Raw genomic sequence first — 18306 nt, forward strand, 5'->3', positions numbered from 1 at the left:
TGGATATTTTCTTGGTGCGGCGGAGTTTTTCAGCCCAATAGCTCAACCGCAAAATACCCCCCGCGCCATTGCCTTAAAAGCCTGATCCGCCCTCTGTTTGCGCACAACCCTCGCAAAACCTTTCTTTTATCTCCACGCTATCTGTTCTTGTCTATTTTGACACTACACCTTTTGGCTCGTTCTCTTTTCCTCCTCTCCCACATACAAACGCCAAAGATGCTTGCCCGTTTCGCTGTTGTCCGCCGTGGTGCTCGCGCCGCCGGTACGTTTCTCCCCCTGCCGAATTTGGACCTGGTGTTGAATTCAACTCCACTAACTAGCTTGCTTCTGTAGCTGCCCGCTTCCACACAGCTGCTGTTAACGCAGAGGCTTCGCAGTTCACCATGCCTGCGCTGTCGCCGACCATGACCTCGGGCGGAATTGCCCACTGGGAGAAGAAGGAGGGTAAGTGTCGTTTTGATCCACCGCGCTTGAGCAGAAACGGGTCCTGGCAACCTGCCCGGCAGTCACAAAGCTCCCCAACATGAAGGCGTGGTGCTTGTGGAAATTATCCACAGTTCGTGCGCTACTTTGTGCCGTTGCAGGATAGCAGGTGTCTCTTGTGCGCACAATTTTTTCCACGAGAAAACGTGCCAGAACGTGCGCACTTACTCACAGGCTTTATTGGTATATAGGCGAATCTTTCTCGGCTGGCGATCTCCTGCTGCAGATCGAGACGGATAAGGCGCAGATGGACGTCGAGGCTCAGGACGATGGAGTTCTGGTCAAGATCCTGGCGCCGGAGGGCACACAGAACGTCAGCGTCAACCAGCCGATTGCCATTATTGCCGAGGAGGGTGACGACATCGGAAGCATTGATATTGCTGCGCTGTCCTCGTCATCTGCTGCCCCGGCCGCTGCTGAGGCTGCTCCTGAGCCTGCCGCTGCCCCGACTCCGGCTGCCCCGGCTGCTGCCCCTGCTGGTAAGTTTGAAGACAGTCAGGGAATTGCAAAGCATGACTAGGCTGCCCAGACATGTGTACTCACCGCCATGATCTATACTGTGTAGCCGTGAACCACTCGACTGATAACTCGGCCCATGACCAGCTGTCGCCGGCTGTTTCGTTTGCCATCCACGCCAACCACATCTCAAATGTTGCTGATATCCCTGGATCTGGACCCAAGGGCCGCATTCTGAAGGGCGACGTCCTGAGCTTCCTGAAGTCTGGCAAGGCTGTTATCAACAAGGACGCCGTATCACACACTGCCCCTGCTGCTGCCCCTGCCACCACGGCTGCTGCTCCGGCCAAGAAGGCTGGTCCAGCTCCTTCGGCCGATGCCGAGACTGCGTTCCTGGTGAAGTCTTTGGAGTCTTCAGTCCTGCGCCATCTGGCGGAGCTCGAGCTCGCCAAGAAGACCACCTCTGTGCAGATCCCGGCTGAAAAGCTGGCCAAGCTTACAAAGGCCAACAAGTCGCTGAGCGAGTCCGTGTTCGCGCTGCGTGCCGCTGCGCTCGCCCTGCACCAGGTACCTCTGGGCAAGACCAGCACCGTTGGCGTTGCTGTCGATGGCTCCAAGGCGCCGACCGTTGTCGAGATTGCTGATGCGGCGATGCTCAGCGTGCTTGACCTGGCTGCTGCGATCAAGGAGGCGGCCAAGTCTGGTAAGGCTGCGGAGCAGACCCCCGCAGTCATCCTAGCTACTGAGGGCCAGTACACACCCCAGACGCTGCCGGCCGGGGCCACGGTTCTGGTTGTTGGCAAGCCGTATGCCGCTGTGTCGACCGCCGACGCTGGCGCTGTGCTTGATAGCGCCTTGAACGAGCTGATTAGCGGATCTGCCAGCGCTGGCAAGGCGGCCAAGCCAACAGCACTGATTAATGTCAGCATCATTGGCGACTCGCCTGCCGCTGGTGCATTCGCCGGCAAGATCAAGGGATTCCTTAGCAACCCGGAGCTGCTCACCTTCTAGACGTCCATGTTCAAAAATATAATTAAGCTTGTGCTTGGGACGGACAGTGCGCGAGTTTTGTTCCATGATGAGGATTTCTCAGAGCTTGCAAGAAATTGCCGCACTGTGGTATACGGTTACCCGCTTGCCACCTGCAAGGCGGCGAGTTTTTGCCGCCCATGCCCGTCACTGTCTGCTTCGCATATAGCAAGACATGCTGCATGACCTGAGGTAAGTTCCCTGTTGGCATGCTCAAACCTTTTCGCACTAAGAATTATCGGAAAAGAAAGGGGTGGGTTAGTTTGCTCGTGTAGAAACACGGCGCGTTCCGGTCCCGTGGAACGCATGGTGTTGTGCTCCGTGCCTGTTTCCAAGGAGATGTAGTCGATGATCTGCTGCCACCATGCGAGGAAGATTCGCCTCCTGCTCTTATCTACATATGCCCAGTACAGATCGATGGTGCAAGAATGTTCTTGTCCCGTACCTTGCTTCGGCACCAGTTCTTCGCCATCCCTCATATAGGCTTCATATATGCGCCTAGGTGACAAACAGTACGTAGTGTAAGCTGGCGATCATGTAACTTGGTAGAAATCAAGTCATCTGGATCATGATCTGGGCTGTGGACGGAACCTAGGCCGACCAAATGTGCGCGTGATCAGAAAATGATTGCAGCTGGTTGCGGCCAGCACACTACACGGTTGAAAACGGAGATGCCTAGCCGATATGGCAGGTGGTGACGTCCCGGTATCCATGGAAATCAAGCTGGAAGCTTGCTGGTGGACAAAACAAGTGCAAATGCTCCGACGGCGAGGACAGGGGGGTGCCGAGCCAACCCCCTCCCTCCCATCCGTATGTGGCCACAGTCGGTGCGATCCGGCTGGTTCACTACTGCCAGCAATTGCCCGGAAAGGAACACAGAAGCACATGGCCCACATACGCTGCAGCCGGAGAATGGTGCAAAATAGGCAGGCAAAGGGGGTGCTGGGATGGTTGACTGGCTGTAGAGCTGAAAGACACCGAGATGAGGCATTGAAGTGCCCATCAGATGCATGTCGTGCATCGGAAGTAAAGGCTGAGTGTGCCGACGGAGATTATTGCATCGAATGAGATTTGTCGCAGGGGTGGATCGACATTGGCTTGGTGCAGCTTTTTTCAGCGTTTTTGTTTAGGGTAATTTCTCCGACTCGCCTTGATGAGTAGGTCGCTTGGACCGGTGGCCAGCTGAACCAGCGAGTCCGTAGCCCAAGCTCTGGCCTGCTGTTGCGCCAGGCTGTGCATTCCCGTCCGTCAAGCTGCGTACCTTTTGCAAGAGCAATGGCCTTCTAAGGCAATTCCAGACGTCACGCAGGATTTGCGCTTACCTTTGCCAGCGATGAACACCCTGTAGGCGTGTCATAGGAACCAAGAAAGCGCCTTCTGAAGGAAGAGAATTGCTCGGTGGAGCCATCATCTACAAAGCAGACCATGAGTATATAAGGAGCGGCCCGCTCCCGCTACCCGCTCTTGCTGCTCTTAGTCTGTCGCTTAACACACATCTCGCCCAAAGTATTACTCTTGGCTGCCGCCTTGACCGGATCCCGCACTATTGTAATATCTTTTCCTCTAATATAACAGCTTCCTGTATTCTCCCTTGGCTCTTGTACTTTATCTGGCATAATACCGCGTCTGCATCCTCCTGTATCTGGCCTGCAGCCCTGTATTCTACAACATCTCTGAGTGTCCATCCCTCATCTGCTGGCTCTCAAACCTCCTTCACCACTCCCAGTATAGCACCTTAATAGCCATCCAAGCCCGCGTTTCTGGCCACTCAAGAATGGGCTGGATTGACAATCTCAATAGTCATGTCGCCAAATCGCCGGTCGGCCGGTGGTTCCGTCTCAGCGGCTCCGGCGCAGTCGTCGAGCGCGACAACTCAAAGTTCTCCGTCGAAATCCGTGCTGGTCTGACGACATTCATCACGATGGCGTATATCATCTCGACCAACTCGCTCATCCTGACCGACACGGGTGGTACGTGCGACTGTGACCGCGAGCAGTTTGGTGCCACGTGCGCCAATGACCCAGCCTACGCGTCGTGCCTCCAGGAAATCAAGATGGACTTTATCACGGCCACATGCGCGATCTGCTGCATCGGCTGTGTCCTAATGGGTGTTGTTGGTAACCTGCCGATTGCATTGGCTCCCGGAATGGGCCTGAACGCCTACTTCACCTACACTGTTGTTGGATTCCATGGCACTGGCAAGGTGCCATACACCAGGGCGCTGGCTGCCGTGTGCATTGAGGGCATCATTTTCTTCATCCTGTCGCTTGTCGGCCTTCGCCAGTGGCTTGCCCGTCTCATCCCGGCCAGCCTCAAGACTGCCACTGCTGCTGGCATCGGAATCTACCTGGCATTTATCGGTCTGCAGTCGTCTGCTGGAATCGGCCTCATCACCGGCAGCTCGGCTACTCTGGTTGAGCTCGGTGGGTGCCCGCCCGAGTTCCGTGACGAGAAACATGTGTGCACCTCGCATCATATGGCCGGTGGGCCGACCTGGCTCGGCATCGCCGGTATCATCATCATTACCATTCTGATGCTGTATCGCGTCAAGGGCGCCATTCTGGCTGGTATCCTGCTGGTTGCCATCATCTCATGGCCGCGTGGCACGCCGGTCTCATACTTCCCCTACACGGAGAATGGCGACATTGGCTTCAAATTCTTCAAGAAGGTCGTCACGTTCCATCCGATCCAGAACATTCTAGCTAAATTTGACTGGGAGTTGAAGGATGGCGACGTGTGGCTGGCCCTGATCACGTTCCTGTACGTGGATATCCTCGACTGCACGGGCACCATGTTCTCGATGGCCAAGTTTGGTGGCTTCCTCAACGAGCGCACGCAGGACTTTGAAGGCTCTGCCTTTGCCTTCCTCTGCGACTCCTCAACCATCGCCATTGGCTCCATTCTGGGTCTGTCGCCGGTTTCGACCTTTGTCGAGTCTGGTGCTGGCATTGCGGAGGGCGGCCGCACCGGTCTGACCAGCGTTGTCACTGGCATCGGGTTCTTTGTCGCCCTGTTCTTTGCGCCTATTTTTGCGTCGTTCCCGCCCTGGGCTACCGGTCCTGCTCTGGTCTCAGTCGGCGCCATGATGCTCCAGAACGCCGTCCATGTCAACTGGTCGTACATCGGCGATGCAGTGCCTGCCTTTCTGACCATCATCATGATTCCCTTCGGGTACTCGATCGGATACGGTCTGATTGCCGGCATTGGGTCGTACATCATCATCAACACGCTCGTGTGGCTGCTGGCCAAGGCGTCGCGCGGCCGCATCGTCCCGCCAAACTACGAGGACAAGACCGAGTGGAACGCGTACCTGACGCGCGGCCGCTACAAGGCTATTCCTCCGCCCTGGCTCCGCAGGCTCCTGCGCATCAACGCCCCAGAGCTGTTCGACGACAAGTCGAGCATTGACCGCGAGCTCAAGGCGCAGATGAGCCAGAGCCGCGACATCCTGTAATCACACGGCCCTCGCAATGTTATCTTCCGGGTCCAACAAAAAGCGCCCAGAGCCCAGCGACCCAGAGCTGGCGCTCGAAAGTTCCCACCGTTTCTAATCATTTTTTGTGCCCTTTTCAGTGCTGTCCGTTTCAACTTTGCCCCAATTTTCTCTAGCGATTGCCCAGAGGGACCGTCGGTGGCATCTGCTTCTTCGCTCTGGGAAGGATGCGCATGGCCGCTCCACTGCCAAAGCCGCGCTGACCAGATCTGGCGCAGTTGCGCCGGCCGCAGATCGAGACGGTGGTTTTCTACTGTGGCTCACAGCGAAAGTGGGATGTTTCTGTAAAAGGCGCCCCTCTAACACAGGGTCAATTTTCCCAACCCCGGATAATGTCACGGCGCTCCATGTTCCCTGCGCGTGATTCTGCGCACCGTCCCGGACGCGGTATGGCCTGGTACCATCGCCGGTCCGCTGCCAGCATGACCTGATGCCTCGCCCCTAGTAGCTGCGGTCCCATGGACAGGTGTCACAAATAGTGCACAGAGTGGGATTAACAGCGGCAACTGTGATTCACGCCTTTTTTGTCATGCTCTCATTCCCCCAGCTTTCTTCCCGGACGCGTCTGCAACTTGACAGGCTGGAATGCCACAATGCGTTGTGATCGACACCGTCACTGGAACAACAAATCCGTTCGTATCTGTCTCATCACATCAGCCGTCGCTGAGTTAACAGCGGGCGAGGGGCGGAGGGGGTGGGTCGCGGCCCCTGGTCCCTCCGACGGTTCTGCACATGAAAGGCAGCGCTTCTCCGGCGACGCCAATCCGCCCTTGACATGCTGTCCCGGCGTTCTTTTTGCGGGGGAGTCCTGTAGAATCCGCATCTCTCTGCGATGCTCTTGCCTTGGTGGATCATGCAATGCGGGAAGGCAAAGTACGTGCGCACGTAATAATGCTGCAGGCCCCACTGCCAGCCCTCCTCCACCGGCGACCTTGGAAAGAAAAAAATCGGTCGCCAGGGAGTGACACCTGCACATCCTTTTGCTCTCAAAAAATTTTGTTCCGAGCTCATCCTCATTAGCAAGTGCGCGCAAAGGGGATTTTATTTCGTTCACTGCACACTGGCCGCCTTCCGCCGGATCGAGTATAAATAGCATTGGGCCCGCCCATTGTTCGTCTACCAGAAGGAATAGGACAACGCATCTCTCTTGTGTGCAACTTTTTTGTCTCCCTCCTATATACACCCCTGTAATATCTGTTACGGCACGCTACCTCTGCCCATTGCCACTTACTGTCTCAAGCATGGGCTGGATTGACAAGCTAAACACCCGTGTCGCCCGCACGCCTTTCGGCAAGTGGTTCCGCCTCGAGGGCTCCGGCGCGCCGTCCGAGCGTGCTGGATCCAAGTTCTCTGTCGAATTGCGCGCTGGTCTGACGACATTCATCGCCATGGCATATATCATCTCGACGAATGCGCTCATCCTCACCGACTCTGGAGGTCCTTGCGATTGCGACCGCGAAAAGTTCGGCGCTACCTGCGAAACAGATCCCGCCTACGCGACATGCCTCCAGGAGGTCAAGCTGGATCTGATTACAGCCACCTGCGCCATCTCCTGCCTTGCCTGTGTGCTGATGGGTGCCCTGGCTAACCTGCCGATTGCGCTGGCTCCCGGAATGGGCCTCAACGCCTACTTTGCGTACACCGTCGTTGGGTTCCACGGCACTGGCAAGGTCACGTACCAGAATGCTGTTGCGGCTGTATGCATCGAGGGCATCATCTTCTTTGTGCTGTCGGTCATTGGTCTGCGCCAATGGTTTGCGCGTCTGATCCCGCTGTGCCTCAAGACTGCCACTGCCGCCGGTATCGGAATCTACCTGGCATTTATCGGTCTGCAGTCGTCGGCTGGAATCGGCCTCATCACCGGCAGCCCGGCTACTCTAGTTGAGCTCGGCGGGTGCCCGCCCGAGTTCCGCGACAAGAACAACCTGTGCACCTCTCACCACATGCAGGGCGGCCCGACCTGGCTCGGCATCATGGGTCTGATGGTTATCGGCACTCTTCTCCTGTACAGACTCAAGGGCGCTATCCTGATCGGCATTGTGCTCGTCGCCATCATCTCGTGGCCGCGCCCGACCTCGGTAACATACTTCCCGTACACCGAGGCCGGCAACGGCGCGTTCGACTACTTCAAAAAGGTGGTCGCCTTCCACCCGATCAAGCACACGCTCAGCTCGTACCACTGGGACCTGTCGTCGGGCGAAATCTGGATTGCGCTGATCACGTTCCTGTATGTGGATATCCTCGACTGCACAGGCACCATGTTCTCGATGGCCAAGTTTGCTGGCTACATGGACGACAACACCCAGGACTTTGAGGGCTCCAGCATGGCGTTCCTTGTCGACTCGGCGTCGATTGCCATCGGGTCGGCGTTCGGCTCGTCGCCAGTCACTGCATTCATCGAGTCTGGCGCGGGCATTGCCGAGGGCGGCAAGACTGGCATTACCACTATGATCACCGGCCTTATGTTCTTCATCTCGCTGTTCTTTGCTCCGATCTTTGCGTCGTTCCCGCCCTGGGCCACTGGTCCGGCCCTGATTACTGTCGGATCGATGATGATGCGCAATGTTATCTCGATCAACTGGAACTACGTTGGCGACGGCCTGCCTGCATTCATCACCATCATTATGATCCCGTTCGGCTACTCGATCGGATACGGTCTGATTGCCGGCATTGGCTCGTTTATCTTCATCAACTCTGCTGTCTGGATCTTGCACAAGGTCTCCGGCGGCAGAATCTGTCCGCCCAACTTCAACGAGCGCGACAACTGGGTCGAGTTTGTCACCCGCGGTGGCTTCAAGAGCAACATCCCGCCCTGGATCATGCGCCTGTTTGGCAAGCAGCCGGTCTCGCTGGCTCCTCACCACGACGTCGGCTCGGAGAACGAGCTCAAGGAGATCGCAATCGAGAACAGCAAGTCAATCCACTAATCCCCAACACCAGCTACTAATCTCTCTCTGTAATCATCTACCACTAATAATCAAATCAATGCTCTGGCCTCTTTTTTTTCTTCCGCCGATGTCAATGTCTCCAGCGAAAAGACTGGTTTGACAAAAAACTTTTTCCTTCTATTTAACCCTCCTTGCGCCATTTCTCTTGCTCGCATTTCTTCTATCTACTTGTTCTTGCTGCTGTGCAACTGGGAACCTACGCAGAGGCACACGTGCACATTTTCTATCTATATATACACATATCATACACAGCAACCTGCGCGTAACGGGAGGATCGGTATACTGAGAATGAAGGACACAGGGTTTGCGGCGCAGCTGAACACCACGGGCGGTGCCAACACCTACCGGTTCAAGTCTTTCAAGCAGCGCGTCGAGGGGATCGAGATCAATGTCTCGCGGCGCGTGAAGCGCGACCTCGATGAGCCCGAAGAGTACGACTCGTACCTGGCCGAGGCTGTGCTCAAGTGGGGCGAGCTCAACTGCACAAACGACTTTACAGAGCTTCTGAGGAAGATCAGAGACTACCATCCAGTCGCTGGCCCAGGTCCTCTACCACAAGGAGCAGATCGTCGGCGTGCTGGAGGGCTACCTGTCGATGGATCACGAAGGCGTACTTGAGCCTGTGCTAGAGTAAGTTGCGCGCTGGCAGTGGGTAGCCATGTGTATCTGGCATGCTGCATGTATGTGTTGCTAACTCTTTCCTGTGAGCTATAGTCTGGTCACTACGCTGGCGCGGGATCTCCAGGACGAATTCATGCCGTTTTACCAGCAGCTGGTCCAGCGCATCCTGCCGCTGATGAAGGTCGAGAACCCCGAAATCGTCGAATGGTCGTGTAATGCCCTCGCATACTTGTTCAAGTATCTGTCAAAACCCCTGGTTGCCAACCTCAGCTCAACATTCGACCTCGTTGCGCCGATCCTCGGCACAGAGCGGCAGAAGGCGCACACGCGACGGTTTGCAGCCGAGTCGCTGGCATTCTTGATCCGCAAGCTGCGCGGCGACTCGCTGCAAACGTTTGTTGGCCATGTTGTCCAGGCACTGGTCGCGTGTCCAGACAAGCGCGTGGCTGGGTTCAGAGAAGGCATTGCGCTGCTGTTCTTTGAATGCATCCGCAGCGTCGATGGGCGGCTGCACTCGCGTGCTTCAGGACTCCTCACTGCGCTTCTGGTTGAGCTATACAAGGAGTCCTGTGGGAAGCGGCTCGAGGACAACCAGGTATATCTGCTTACATTGTCGATTATCAAGATGTGCCTGCATTACGTGAAGCGCGACACATCCGAACAAATCTGGACGGTTCTTCTCGCTGAGTACGATGGCCAGGTGCGCGCCATCACGGGCTCGAAGGCCGGTCGGCTTGAGCCATACTGTGCCCTGCTTGGCCTGCTGGCTTCCTGCGACGATTCTGCGCAAAGGCAGCCGTGTCCGCGATTACAAGGCGCTGTTCCAGCGGTGCCAGTCGGCATTCGAGATCGCGTCACTGGTGAGCAGCGAGACGTATAAGAAGCCGGCCGACGAGAAATGCGTAGCGGTCATGGCCCACGAGCGTATCAAGTGGCTCTCGGGCCTGCTTTTGCAGAGCAATGTCACTGAAATGGTGGCTGTCGGAAGGCTGCTGCTGGATGCTGTGTTTGAGAGCGAGTCAATGAAGACCGCCCTGTCGATGGCGCTGACCCTGGCCCGCCTCGAGTGGTCGCAGTGGAACCAGATCCTGCTTCCATACCTGGTTCCAACTGACAGTCTCCAAATGGGCTGACCACAAGAACATCTTGCTGCTCTTTTGGGCGGAGCTCTTTCCAGCTGGACATGTTCAAATCATCTACTGCCAGCATCTCGTCGGTCATCACATCGCGAGGCCAGATTCTGTTTCCATCGGCGTCCGGGAAGAAGGCAAAGAAGACGGCATCTACGAGCGTATCGCAGTCGCTGCTGCAGTGGCTGCTCGAGCCTATTGAATGGTCCGATCTACTCGACCACCAAATCACGATTCCATCTGGTGAGGCGACCATGTTCAGCGGATTCGATGACAGCGAGGACGACAACACCAGCATGGCTAGCAAGTCATCATCATCTGGGGATTCCAAGAACTCGGTGGTGTCCGAACTCTCGATCAAATCGGCCATCCTGTCGGTTCTGACAAACATCTCGATCGACGCCAGCGTCCTTGTCGATGGTCTTGATTCGTTCTGCACCCAGCTGTCGACGAGTCATTGCGCAGATCACAGCACAGCTTGCCAAGGACAGCGAGTATCTGCAGCACACATCGGCTAACGCAAAGCAGCGCTATGACATTGGTCCTGCTGATGGCGGGATCTGGGGTGATGAGGCGAGCGAGGCGCTGGGATTGCACACGGTCCAAGGACGACAGGCTGTACTGGGGTCCCTATCACCAGCTGCACCCACTCATCACACTGCTTGGCCGTGCCATGGCACTCAAGGCAACCACAGCTATGCATGCGCCGCCTGCCTAGCGCTGCGACGACCCTGATGAACCGCTGGGACCGATGTTGTCGCCAGCATTCTGCCGACCCACTACGCAAACCCGTCCCTGGATTGATGGTGTTTACCAAATCGCCGACGCGCTCAAGTTTGTGACAACGATGAACCGCGGTGGCAGTGACGCCAGTGCCTGAGGAGGTCAAGGAGCAGTTTGCCTCTGCCATGTCGACCACGCAGCTAGAGGCGGTCATGCGCTCGGTCGAGAGCAACCTAGTCAGCGTACAGCCCACGCTGCGTCTCAAGACCCTGCAGCTGCTATCGCTGTTTGACCAGCTGCCGCTGGAGGAATCCGACGAGGATTCGTTCAGTAAGCGGCACGGGAAGAAGCAGCCGGCTGAGCAGTGCCCGGCCATCCAGCTCGCCATTGAGCTTGAGTCAACTGAGACAAGCCTGGCCATGTATAAGGAGAAGCTGAACCACCTGCGCCGCCTCACTGTCCTGGCATCCAATGGCCGTATTCCTGATGTCTACCAGAATGTACTGCCGTTTGTTGCCCTGGGGCAGCTGTCGGTGAACTTCAGTATGCTGTGGCCCGAGATCATCAAGCAGATGGGGCTGTTGGCAGGAGCCAAGAGCGATCTGTTCTGGTCAGCGGTATGGGGGCTTCTTCGGCGCTTCAACGACGAGCGCTTGCTGATCGAGACCGGGCTGACTCCTGATGCCAAGAAGTGGCTGGCTAACCAGCAGGCTGCGTGGGAGGCCCTGGGCGAATTCGCCAGCCTGCCCAAACTCGACGGACACGCGATGGAGTGCCCGAATCTGACGCGCTTTGACCGTGTGTTTGACCACGACAGGGACAACTTTAGCGAGAACCTGGAGGAGGGCTCGGCGCTGTACTCGCGCCTGCAGTACCTGATGATTGGCGCCAGCTCACCGGACGTGGCGCGCACCGACTACACAAACATCCGTAAGCAGCTGTTCAAGATGCTGGCTGACGTCGGCGCCCAGGCTGCTGAGCCACACTCGAAGCCGCTGGTGCAGACGTTCTTGGTGTTCGTCCAGGACGACTATGGCTGGACATCGTCGTTCTTTGACCGCCATCAAGACAAGCGCTTTAACATCGATCTTGCGGGTGTCTGTGCCCTGGATCACCGCTGGACGCTGACCGAGCGCTCGAAGCGGGCTTCCGAAGAACTGTGCGCGCTGTGGCTCAAGCTGCTTGCCAAGTTCCGTCGGCCGCGCTCGCTGTTCGCCTCCGAGGCACTCTACTCTCTGTATCTGCGCCTGCTGACCAAGGGTGACAACGCAACGCAGCTGCTGGCTATCGAGTGCATTCTGACATGGCAGGACTCGGAAATCAACACGTATGCCGAGAACCTGCGCAACCTGCTCGATGAGCGCAAGTTCCGCGACGAGCTCACCGTGTTCGACATGTCAGCGACTGGCGAGTCGATCAATGCGGTGCATCGCGCCAAGCTGATGCCTGTGCTGCTTCGGCTGCTCTACGGTCAGACGCTGGTGCGTAACGGCAAGTCTGCGCGCAAGGACGGCATGAAATCCGCCGAATCTCAATTCTCAGTGCGATGGTTGGAATGACGCGCATGGAGCTGCGCCAGTTTGTTGGAATCGGCCTCGATTCGTTCGCCGACTTCATTGCACCTGCGACTCCGGCCGATAGACTCGTTGGTGATGAAGGCGGCCCCATTCAAGCTTCTTTCCGAGACACCAGAGTCGGATAATGCCATGGATGTCGATGATGACGAGGCCCCCCGGGGCAAGGGCCACCGCGTTGCGATGGCTGCGCAGGTGTCATTCTTCAAGCTCCTGGCCGAGATGATCAAGCAGCTCGGATTCAAGGCTACGCCGATTTTCCACGAAGCACTGGTCGTGCTGTTGCGCTCTACGTACGAGGCACAGAAGCAGCTTGATGCGGCTAATCTCGAGCTCCAGGCATATCTGGCCGCCAAGGGCGATGCTGTGGATGCTGCTGTTGCTGATGCCGATGATCCAGCTGATAATGACGACGATGACGAGGATGACAACAACGTCAACGATCGGACGAGGAAGTCGGTGCTGACGAGGAGGCTGCTGGTGATGAGCGCGGCCGGATCGAGAGCAAGAGGCGTCCAGGCCCGGATGATTCGTCAGTTGGCCACTCGTGGCCTCACTGGGCCTGTTCACTCTGCAGACGCCCGACTTTGACTTTGAGCCGTATATGCCGTGCATCTGCGAGGTGGTTGTGAACCCGCGTCTGGATCTGCTGAGCGTCGAGAACACACAGAATCCATCGGCACTGCTGCTTCTGTTCCGCTCGTGGACGCTGACGCCCAAGTACCTGCCATACCTGACTGGTTACAACCCGCGCACGTTCAGCATGCTGGTCAGCATTCTGGTCGCGCCCAAGGTCCAGGCACCTGTTGTCAACCTGATCCTCGATATCCTGCAGACGTACCTGGACTATTCGCCGGAGCAGGCCGAGAAGGCATTCCGTCTCACACCGGAGCAGGCTGAGGCGTGCGGTGTAATTGCCAAGCAGACGATCCAGGACCATGTGTCGCAGATCCTGTCGCACATGAAGGTGTGCTTCGCCGGCGTGTTCTCCGAGGCGGCTGCGCAGGGCCAGACAGGCAAGAGCTCCAACATCCTGCTGCGCCAGATCCACCTTTTGTCTCGTGTCGCTGACTACACGACTCAGCAGACTGCTGACGCCAAGGTGCTGCTGGATCTCCTGCTGCCAATGCTCAAGCGGCCCAACGGTGCAGTCAACGAGCGCACCAAGGCCGACGTTCTGGCAATTATGCTGCGGTTTGTCCCTATCGTTCTTGACCAGAACGACGATACATTCACTGACGACGAGCGCCTTGCACTATTCAACACCTACGTCGACACTGTATCAGTCGGTCTCAGCCGCCTGCGGCTTCCCACAGCCCGCTCGCTGATGTGTGAGATTCTCAGTGTGCTGGCCAAGATCGACCTTGAGCGCGGCCATCCGCAGCTGGAGGTAGCAGCAGGCATAGTGCAGGATGTTAACGCATTCTCAGAGCACCGGATCGACGAGCCTGACTTTGACCGCCGCCTGGCAGCTTATGCCAAGCTGAACGATGAGATCTGGGACAAGCCCGATCAGCTGGGCGCGCGTGCATGGGTGCCCATCCTCCACAACCTCGTGTTTTTCGCCCAGGACCATGACGAGATGTCGATCCGGTCCAACGCATCATATGGTCTCCTGCGGTTCATAGCACGGGTCAAACAGGCCAACACCTCCGAGGAGGCGGAAGGATCGGATGAGGTTAGGCTAATAAACCGCAATGTGGTTTCGATTGTTTTGCCGTCGATCAAGCATGCATTTACGAGCAAGCACGACGATTGTGCGGAACGAGTTCTTGGTTATTCTGCGCACGGCTGTGCGCGAAATCGGCCAGTACTTTGACCAGCTGCGGGATCTTCAGGTGCTGGATAATCCGGACGAGGAGGCAAACTTCTACTACAACATCATGCACATCCAAATCCATCGCCGGATGCGTGCCATGCGCAGGTTCCGCGCCCTCGTCACTGCCAACGCCAACGAGGACGTCGAGATGGCCGAGCCTTTGGATGCTGCAGAAAGCGATGCTGAGGGCGAGAGTGACGACGACAACAGCGATGTTAGTGAGGAGGAAAAGCCGGCTGCAGAGCCCACTACCATCAAGCCGTTCAACTTTGACCCACCCAGCTCGCCAATCTCCATGGCCAACCTGCGCAACCTGTTCATGCCGCTGTTTGAGCACTGGGTGATGAGCACCGACAGATCAGTCAGCGCAGACCTCGCCCATGAGGCGGTCCAGACCATTGGTGCCCTCGGTGCAGTCATGCCGTGGTCCATGTACAACAGCACGCTGCGCAAGTACCTAAGCGTGATTAAGAAAACGCCCAACCTCGAGAAGCGCCTGCTACGACTGGTCCTTGCCCTGCTGGACAACTTCCACTTTGACCTGCGCAACGTTCAGGTGGACGCCTTTGGCCACGTGCTTGGCAGGTCGGCGGACCAGCCTCTCGACGAGGACAACGAGGACGACGTCGAGAATGCGGCCAAGGAGCTGCAGGCGGAACGGATCCATGAGTCGCTGGTGCGGTCGTTGATTCCGGAGCTCAAGCGCAAGATCGGATCGTCCGACGAAGACGCAATGGTACTGCGTGCGCCTGTGGCCATGGCAGTGATCCGACTGCTGACCATTCTGCCCGAGCAGACCAAGAACCTGCAGCTGCCTGGCGTGCTGACCAACATCTGCAACATGCTGCGTGCAAAGTCGCTCTCAGCCCGCAGTGCCACCCGCGACACACTAATGCGCATTGCCAAGTTCCTCGGCGCCGGCTACTTTGGGTTCATCGTTAAGGAGCTGAGCAGCGCCCTGGCTCGTGGCTTCCACAAGCATATCCTCAGCTACACCATCTATATTCTGCTGAAGGAGATGGCGTCCTCTGGTGGAGGTTGGCGACTTGGATTACACACTGGAGGCTGTCATCGAGATCCTTGTGCGCGATGTGTTTCGGTGAGGCCGCTTTGGAGAAAGGACGCCGACGAGTGGACCACCAAGATCAAGGAGGCCAAGGTGCACCACGGCCCGGACTGCTTCGAGATCTTGGCCCAAATCACAAAGGTTCTCCAATGTGCGGCTGATGCTCGCGCCCCTTCGCGATATCCTGCAGGAGACCGATACGCCGAAGCGCACCAAGCTCGTGGACCGCCTTCTGCATCAGATCAGCGTTGGCCTCAACCGCAACCGTACATACGAGACCAAGACGGTTCTGCTGTTCAGCCACTCGATCATCAAGCAGTACCTGGCGCTGTCAACCAAGACAGCGAAGGACACGGAGGCGAATCGCGAGCAGATGGAGCAGCAGAAGCGCATGAAGCCCACCGGCGACGAGCTGGTCACGGTTCACATGCTGCGCAAGGACGTCATGGTCAAGCGCGACTACCTGCCTGCTAATGCCCACCGGTTCGTGCACTTTGGACTGGAGCTTGTGTACCTGGGGCTGAAGCGTGAGCGGTTCGATCACGTCCGATACGGATGTCTTGGGCCTGCTCGATCCGTTTGTTGACCTGACCGGTGACGGCCTGTACTCACGCTACAACTCTGTTATCACCATGTGCTGCAAGGCGTGGACAGTGCTGGTCAGGCTGCCGCTACCGTCGCTGGCGGGCGGTATCCCGGTCGTGATCAAGCGTCTTTTCTATCTGTTCCGCCAGTCGTCTAACACCAACTCGGATATGATCCAGAGCGCCTTCAAGCTTCTAGCGTCGCTGCTGCGGTCCAAGACGGCCGAGCATCTGATGGAGGGGTATGTTCCCGAGGAGCTGGAGGAGCTTGTCCCGGAAAAGAAGGACAAGAAGGGCAAAAAGACGAAGCAGCCGGCGAGGCCCAAGTCCAAGGTCCAGCAGAAATCTCTGCTGACGGACGACCAGCTGCGCGATCTGATCGACTTTATCCGGCCCGACATCGAGGAGCCCGAACGCCAAGCGACTGCGTTTGGCCTTGATCCGCGCAATCCTGACCCGTCGCATGATTGTCGACTCGCTCTACACGCTGATGGACACAGTGCGCGAGCTCATGGTGACAGCGCAGATGGCTCATGTCCGTGAGCTGTGCCGGCTCACATGGTTCCAGTTCCTCATGGATTACCCGCTAGGGCGAGCGCCGCATTAACAGCGCCATGAGCTTCATCGTGCAGAATGCGACGGGCTATGTGTTTGAGAGCGGCCGGTCGAGCGCGCTGGAGATCATGGGCGTCATTGTCCAATCGGTTTGCCGACGAGGTGCTACTGCCGACGGCTGCCGAGCCGTTCTTCCTGGGACTGGTGCTGATTATCGCAAAGGATGAGAGCACAAAGTGCCGCGAAATGGCTACCCATCTGCTGCCGCAGCTGGTGGCGAGATTCGACCAGACGCGATTGGCCCGTGTATGGATCCTGCTTGACCAGTGGTCCGCGGGTACTGCTGCCAGTGCCCAGGCAATCGAGGATTCTGGAGACGACAAGGCGATGCGCGCAGCGCGTGTCAAGCAGCTGAAGATGCGCGAGCTGGGCCGCGCTGCCCTGCAGTGCTACGGCATCATCATCGAGCCGCTGGGCGACAAATTCCGCGCGCAGAAGTTCCTGGCCGCCATTGACTCGGCGCTCACTGTGTCACTCAAGACCTGGGCCACCGGCAGAGGCTCGCCTGAACTATGACGGCGGGGATCTGGAGCAGATCGCCATGTCGCTGGGTGCCGGTGAGGATCCGCAGGACGCAGCACTGGCATACTGGGAGACGGCGTACATGGCCATGAACTCGTTTGCCAAGTACATCCGCACCTCGGGCTCCCTTGGCGACTCGCGCATCTGGCTTCTGGTGGTCCGCCATCTGACACACCCGCACTCCTGGGTGCGTTTGGCTGCTGCTCGCCTTATCGGCCTATATGTCGCCAGCGCCGACCCTGCCTGGATGCTCATGCAGACCTTCAATGAGCAGCCGGCAGAAGAGTCCTGGGACGTGCCTGCGTTTGACGGACAGGCCAAGTTTGCGCTCATGTCGTTCGAGCGGCTGCGCGAATTGGCAAATGCACTAGTGGTTCAGCTCAGCAGCAAGTACTTGACTGCAGAGCTCGGCAACCAGATCGTCAAGAACCTGTTCTTTATTGCCAAGTGCTTCCTGGACTGCTGTTCCTGAGGATGCTGCCAACGAGGCTCCTGTCGACGAGGATGTCCAGTGGTGACGAGAGCGAGGAGGAGGGCGAGGAGGAGGAGACGACGGAGCATGCTAGTCTGCCGACGGAGCGTGGCCTCTCGTGGCTCGTTAACCGCGTTGGTCGCCTTGCCCGCACCGAGCTGATCCGCGGTCGTGGAGCTACTGAACAAGCGCACCTACAGCTTCCGCTGGTTTGCAGCTGTTGTCACCATCATTCCTCCCGCGCTGCTCTGTCAGTCTTCCTACATCATGCCCATTGTCTCGCCGCTCTACCGCACACTCAACGACACCCAGCTTGCCCGCGAGCCCGTAACTCTCCCTGACGGCGTTGTCAAGAAGCCCGAGGAGCTCCTCGACGAGCTCAAGGCGCTGACAAACGAGGTTGTGCAGCTGACGCAGGCACGGATGGGCACAACCGAGTTCTCAAAGGCCATGCAGAAGGTCAAGAGCCATGTGGACAGGGTGCGCGAGCAGAGGAAGGAGCAGAGGAAGCAGCTAGCAATCATTGACCCAGAGCTGCATCGCGCAGAAGAAGCTGAAGAAGCACAAGGCGTATAAGCGCAGCCGCAGCGAGCGCAACCAGGAGCTTGCGCGCAAGAAGATCCGCACTGTGGTCAAGAAAGCCCGCAACATGGACATTTAGACAGCAATGTGGAACAATACATTTATCCATTTTATCCAGCGCTGCATGCGGCTTTGGACTGCGTTTTATCTGCCCGCCATCATGTCCGTGGGACCAGTATTTGGAACATT

General features: G+C 57.4%; 5 protein-coding genes across 5 annotated transcripts; all 5 read left to right on the top strand.

Moving 5' to 3' along the window:
* Positions 1-345: 345 nt before the first annotated feature.
* Positions 346-1953, top strand: DL89DRAFT_265619 (uncharacterized protein; the record flags this gene model as incomplete). Its single annotated transcript, XM_040886750.1, has 2 exons — positions 346-962; positions 1049-1953. Exons 1-2 carry the CDS (start codon positions 731-733, stop codon positions 1948-1950), a joined length of 1134 nt encoding a protein of 377 aa, XP_040745341.1. The 5' UTR covers positions 346-730.
* Positions 1954-3742: 1789 nt separating this feature from the next.
* On the top strand, positions 3743-5422 carry DL89DRAFT_282100 (uncharacterized protein; the record flags this gene model as incomplete). The annotated part of the gene is made up of 1 exon (XM_040889669.1): positions 3743-5422. The coding sequence occupies one exon, from the start codon at positions 3743-3745 to the stop codon at positions 5420-5422; it is 1680 nt and encodes a 559-aa protein (XP_040745342.1).
* An 807-nt stretch (positions 5423-6229) lies between these two features.
* DL89DRAFT_265620 (uncharacterized protein) lies at positions 6230-8453 on the top strand. Its single transcript, XM_040886751.1, has one exon. The coding sequence runs from the start codon at positions 6703-6705 to the stop codon at positions 8386-8388; it is 1686 nt and encodes a 561-aa protein (XP_040745343.1). The 5' UTR covers positions 6230-6702; the 3' UTR covers positions 8389-8453.
* Positions 8454-8556: 103 nt separating this feature from the next.
* Positions 8557-9470, top strand: DL89DRAFT_265621 (uncharacterized protein). The gene is made up of 3 exons (XM_040886752.1): positions 8557-8940; positions 8969-9031; positions 9124-9470. Exons 1-3 carry the CDS (start codon positions 8698-8700, stop codon positions 9244-9246), a joined length of 429 nt encoding a protein of 142 aa, XP_040745344.1. The 5' UTR covers positions 8557-8697; the 3' UTR covers positions 9247-9470.
* Positions 9471-9951: 481 nt separating this feature from the next.
* On the top strand, positions 9952-18230 carry DL89DRAFT_265622 (uncharacterized protein). Its single transcript, XM_040886753.1, is given in 38 exon segments — positions 9952-10133; positions 10208-10321; positions 10343-10613; positions 10633-10760; positions 10801-10828; positions 10925-10998; positions 11042-11044; positions 11084-11125; positions 11150-11383; positions 11411-11416; positions 11444-11500; positions 11534-11598; positions 11626-11685; positions 11713-11754; positions 11776-11785; positions 11819-11842; positions 11864-11980; positions 12017-12331; positions 12359-12364; positions 12392-12432; positions 12454-12485; positions 12525-12532; positions 12557-12595; positions 12626-12652; positions 12680-12733; positions 12758-12892; positions 12931-12993; positions 13035-14176; positions 14205-15299; positions 15484-15852; positions 15875-16395; positions 16427-16493; positions 16537-16621; positions 16644-17009; positions 17041-17510; positions 17567-17706; positions 17753-18015; positions 18068-18230. 38 exon segments carry the CDS (start codon positions 10002-10004, stop codon positions 18194-18196), a joined length of 6774 nt encoding a protein of 2257 aa, XP_040745345.1. The 5' UTR covers positions 9952-10001; the 3' UTR covers positions 18197-18230.
* Positions 18231-18306: the final 76 nt, after the last annotated feature.

This window comes from Linderina pennispora (assembly GCF_002104995.1).
Source record: "Linderina pennispora strain ATCC 12442 chromosome Unknown DL89scaffold_3, whole genome shotgun sequence".
Classification (NCBI taxonomy): domain Eukaryota; kingdom Fungi; phylum Kickxellomycota; class Kickxellomycetes; order Kickxellales; family Kickxellaceae; genus Linderina; species Linderina pennispora.

Coding starts and splice junctions, on each gene's coding strand:
- DL89DRAFT_265620 (XM_040886751.1), top strand. CDS start 6,703: ATGGGCTGGATTGACAAGCTAAACACCCGTGTCGCCCGCACGCCTTTC.
- DL89DRAFT_265622 (XM_040886753.1), top strand. CDS start 10,002: ATGGTGGCTGTCGGAAGGCTGCTGCTGGATGCTGTGTTTGAGAGCGAG. Junction 11,981..12,016: donor TTAACATCGATCTTGCGGGT/GTCTGTGCCCTG, acceptor ACGCTGACCGAG/CGCTCGAAGCGGGCTTCCGA. Junction 12,734..12,757: donor TTTTCCACGAAGCACTGGTC/GTGCTGTTGCGC, acceptor TCTACGTACGAG/GCACAGAAGCAGCTTGATGC.
- DL89DRAFT_265621 (XM_040886752.1), top strand. CDS start 8,698: ATGAAGGACACAGGGTTTGCGGCGCAGCTGAACACCACGGGCGGTGCC. Junction 8,941..8,968: donor AGATCAGAGACTACCATCCA/GTCGCTGGCCCA, acceptor CTCTACCACAAG/GAGCAGATCGTCGGCGTGCT. Junction 9,032..9,123: donor ACGAAGGCGTACTTGAGCCT/GTGCTAGAGTAA, acceptor TGTGAGCTATAG/TCTGGTCACTACGCTGGCGC.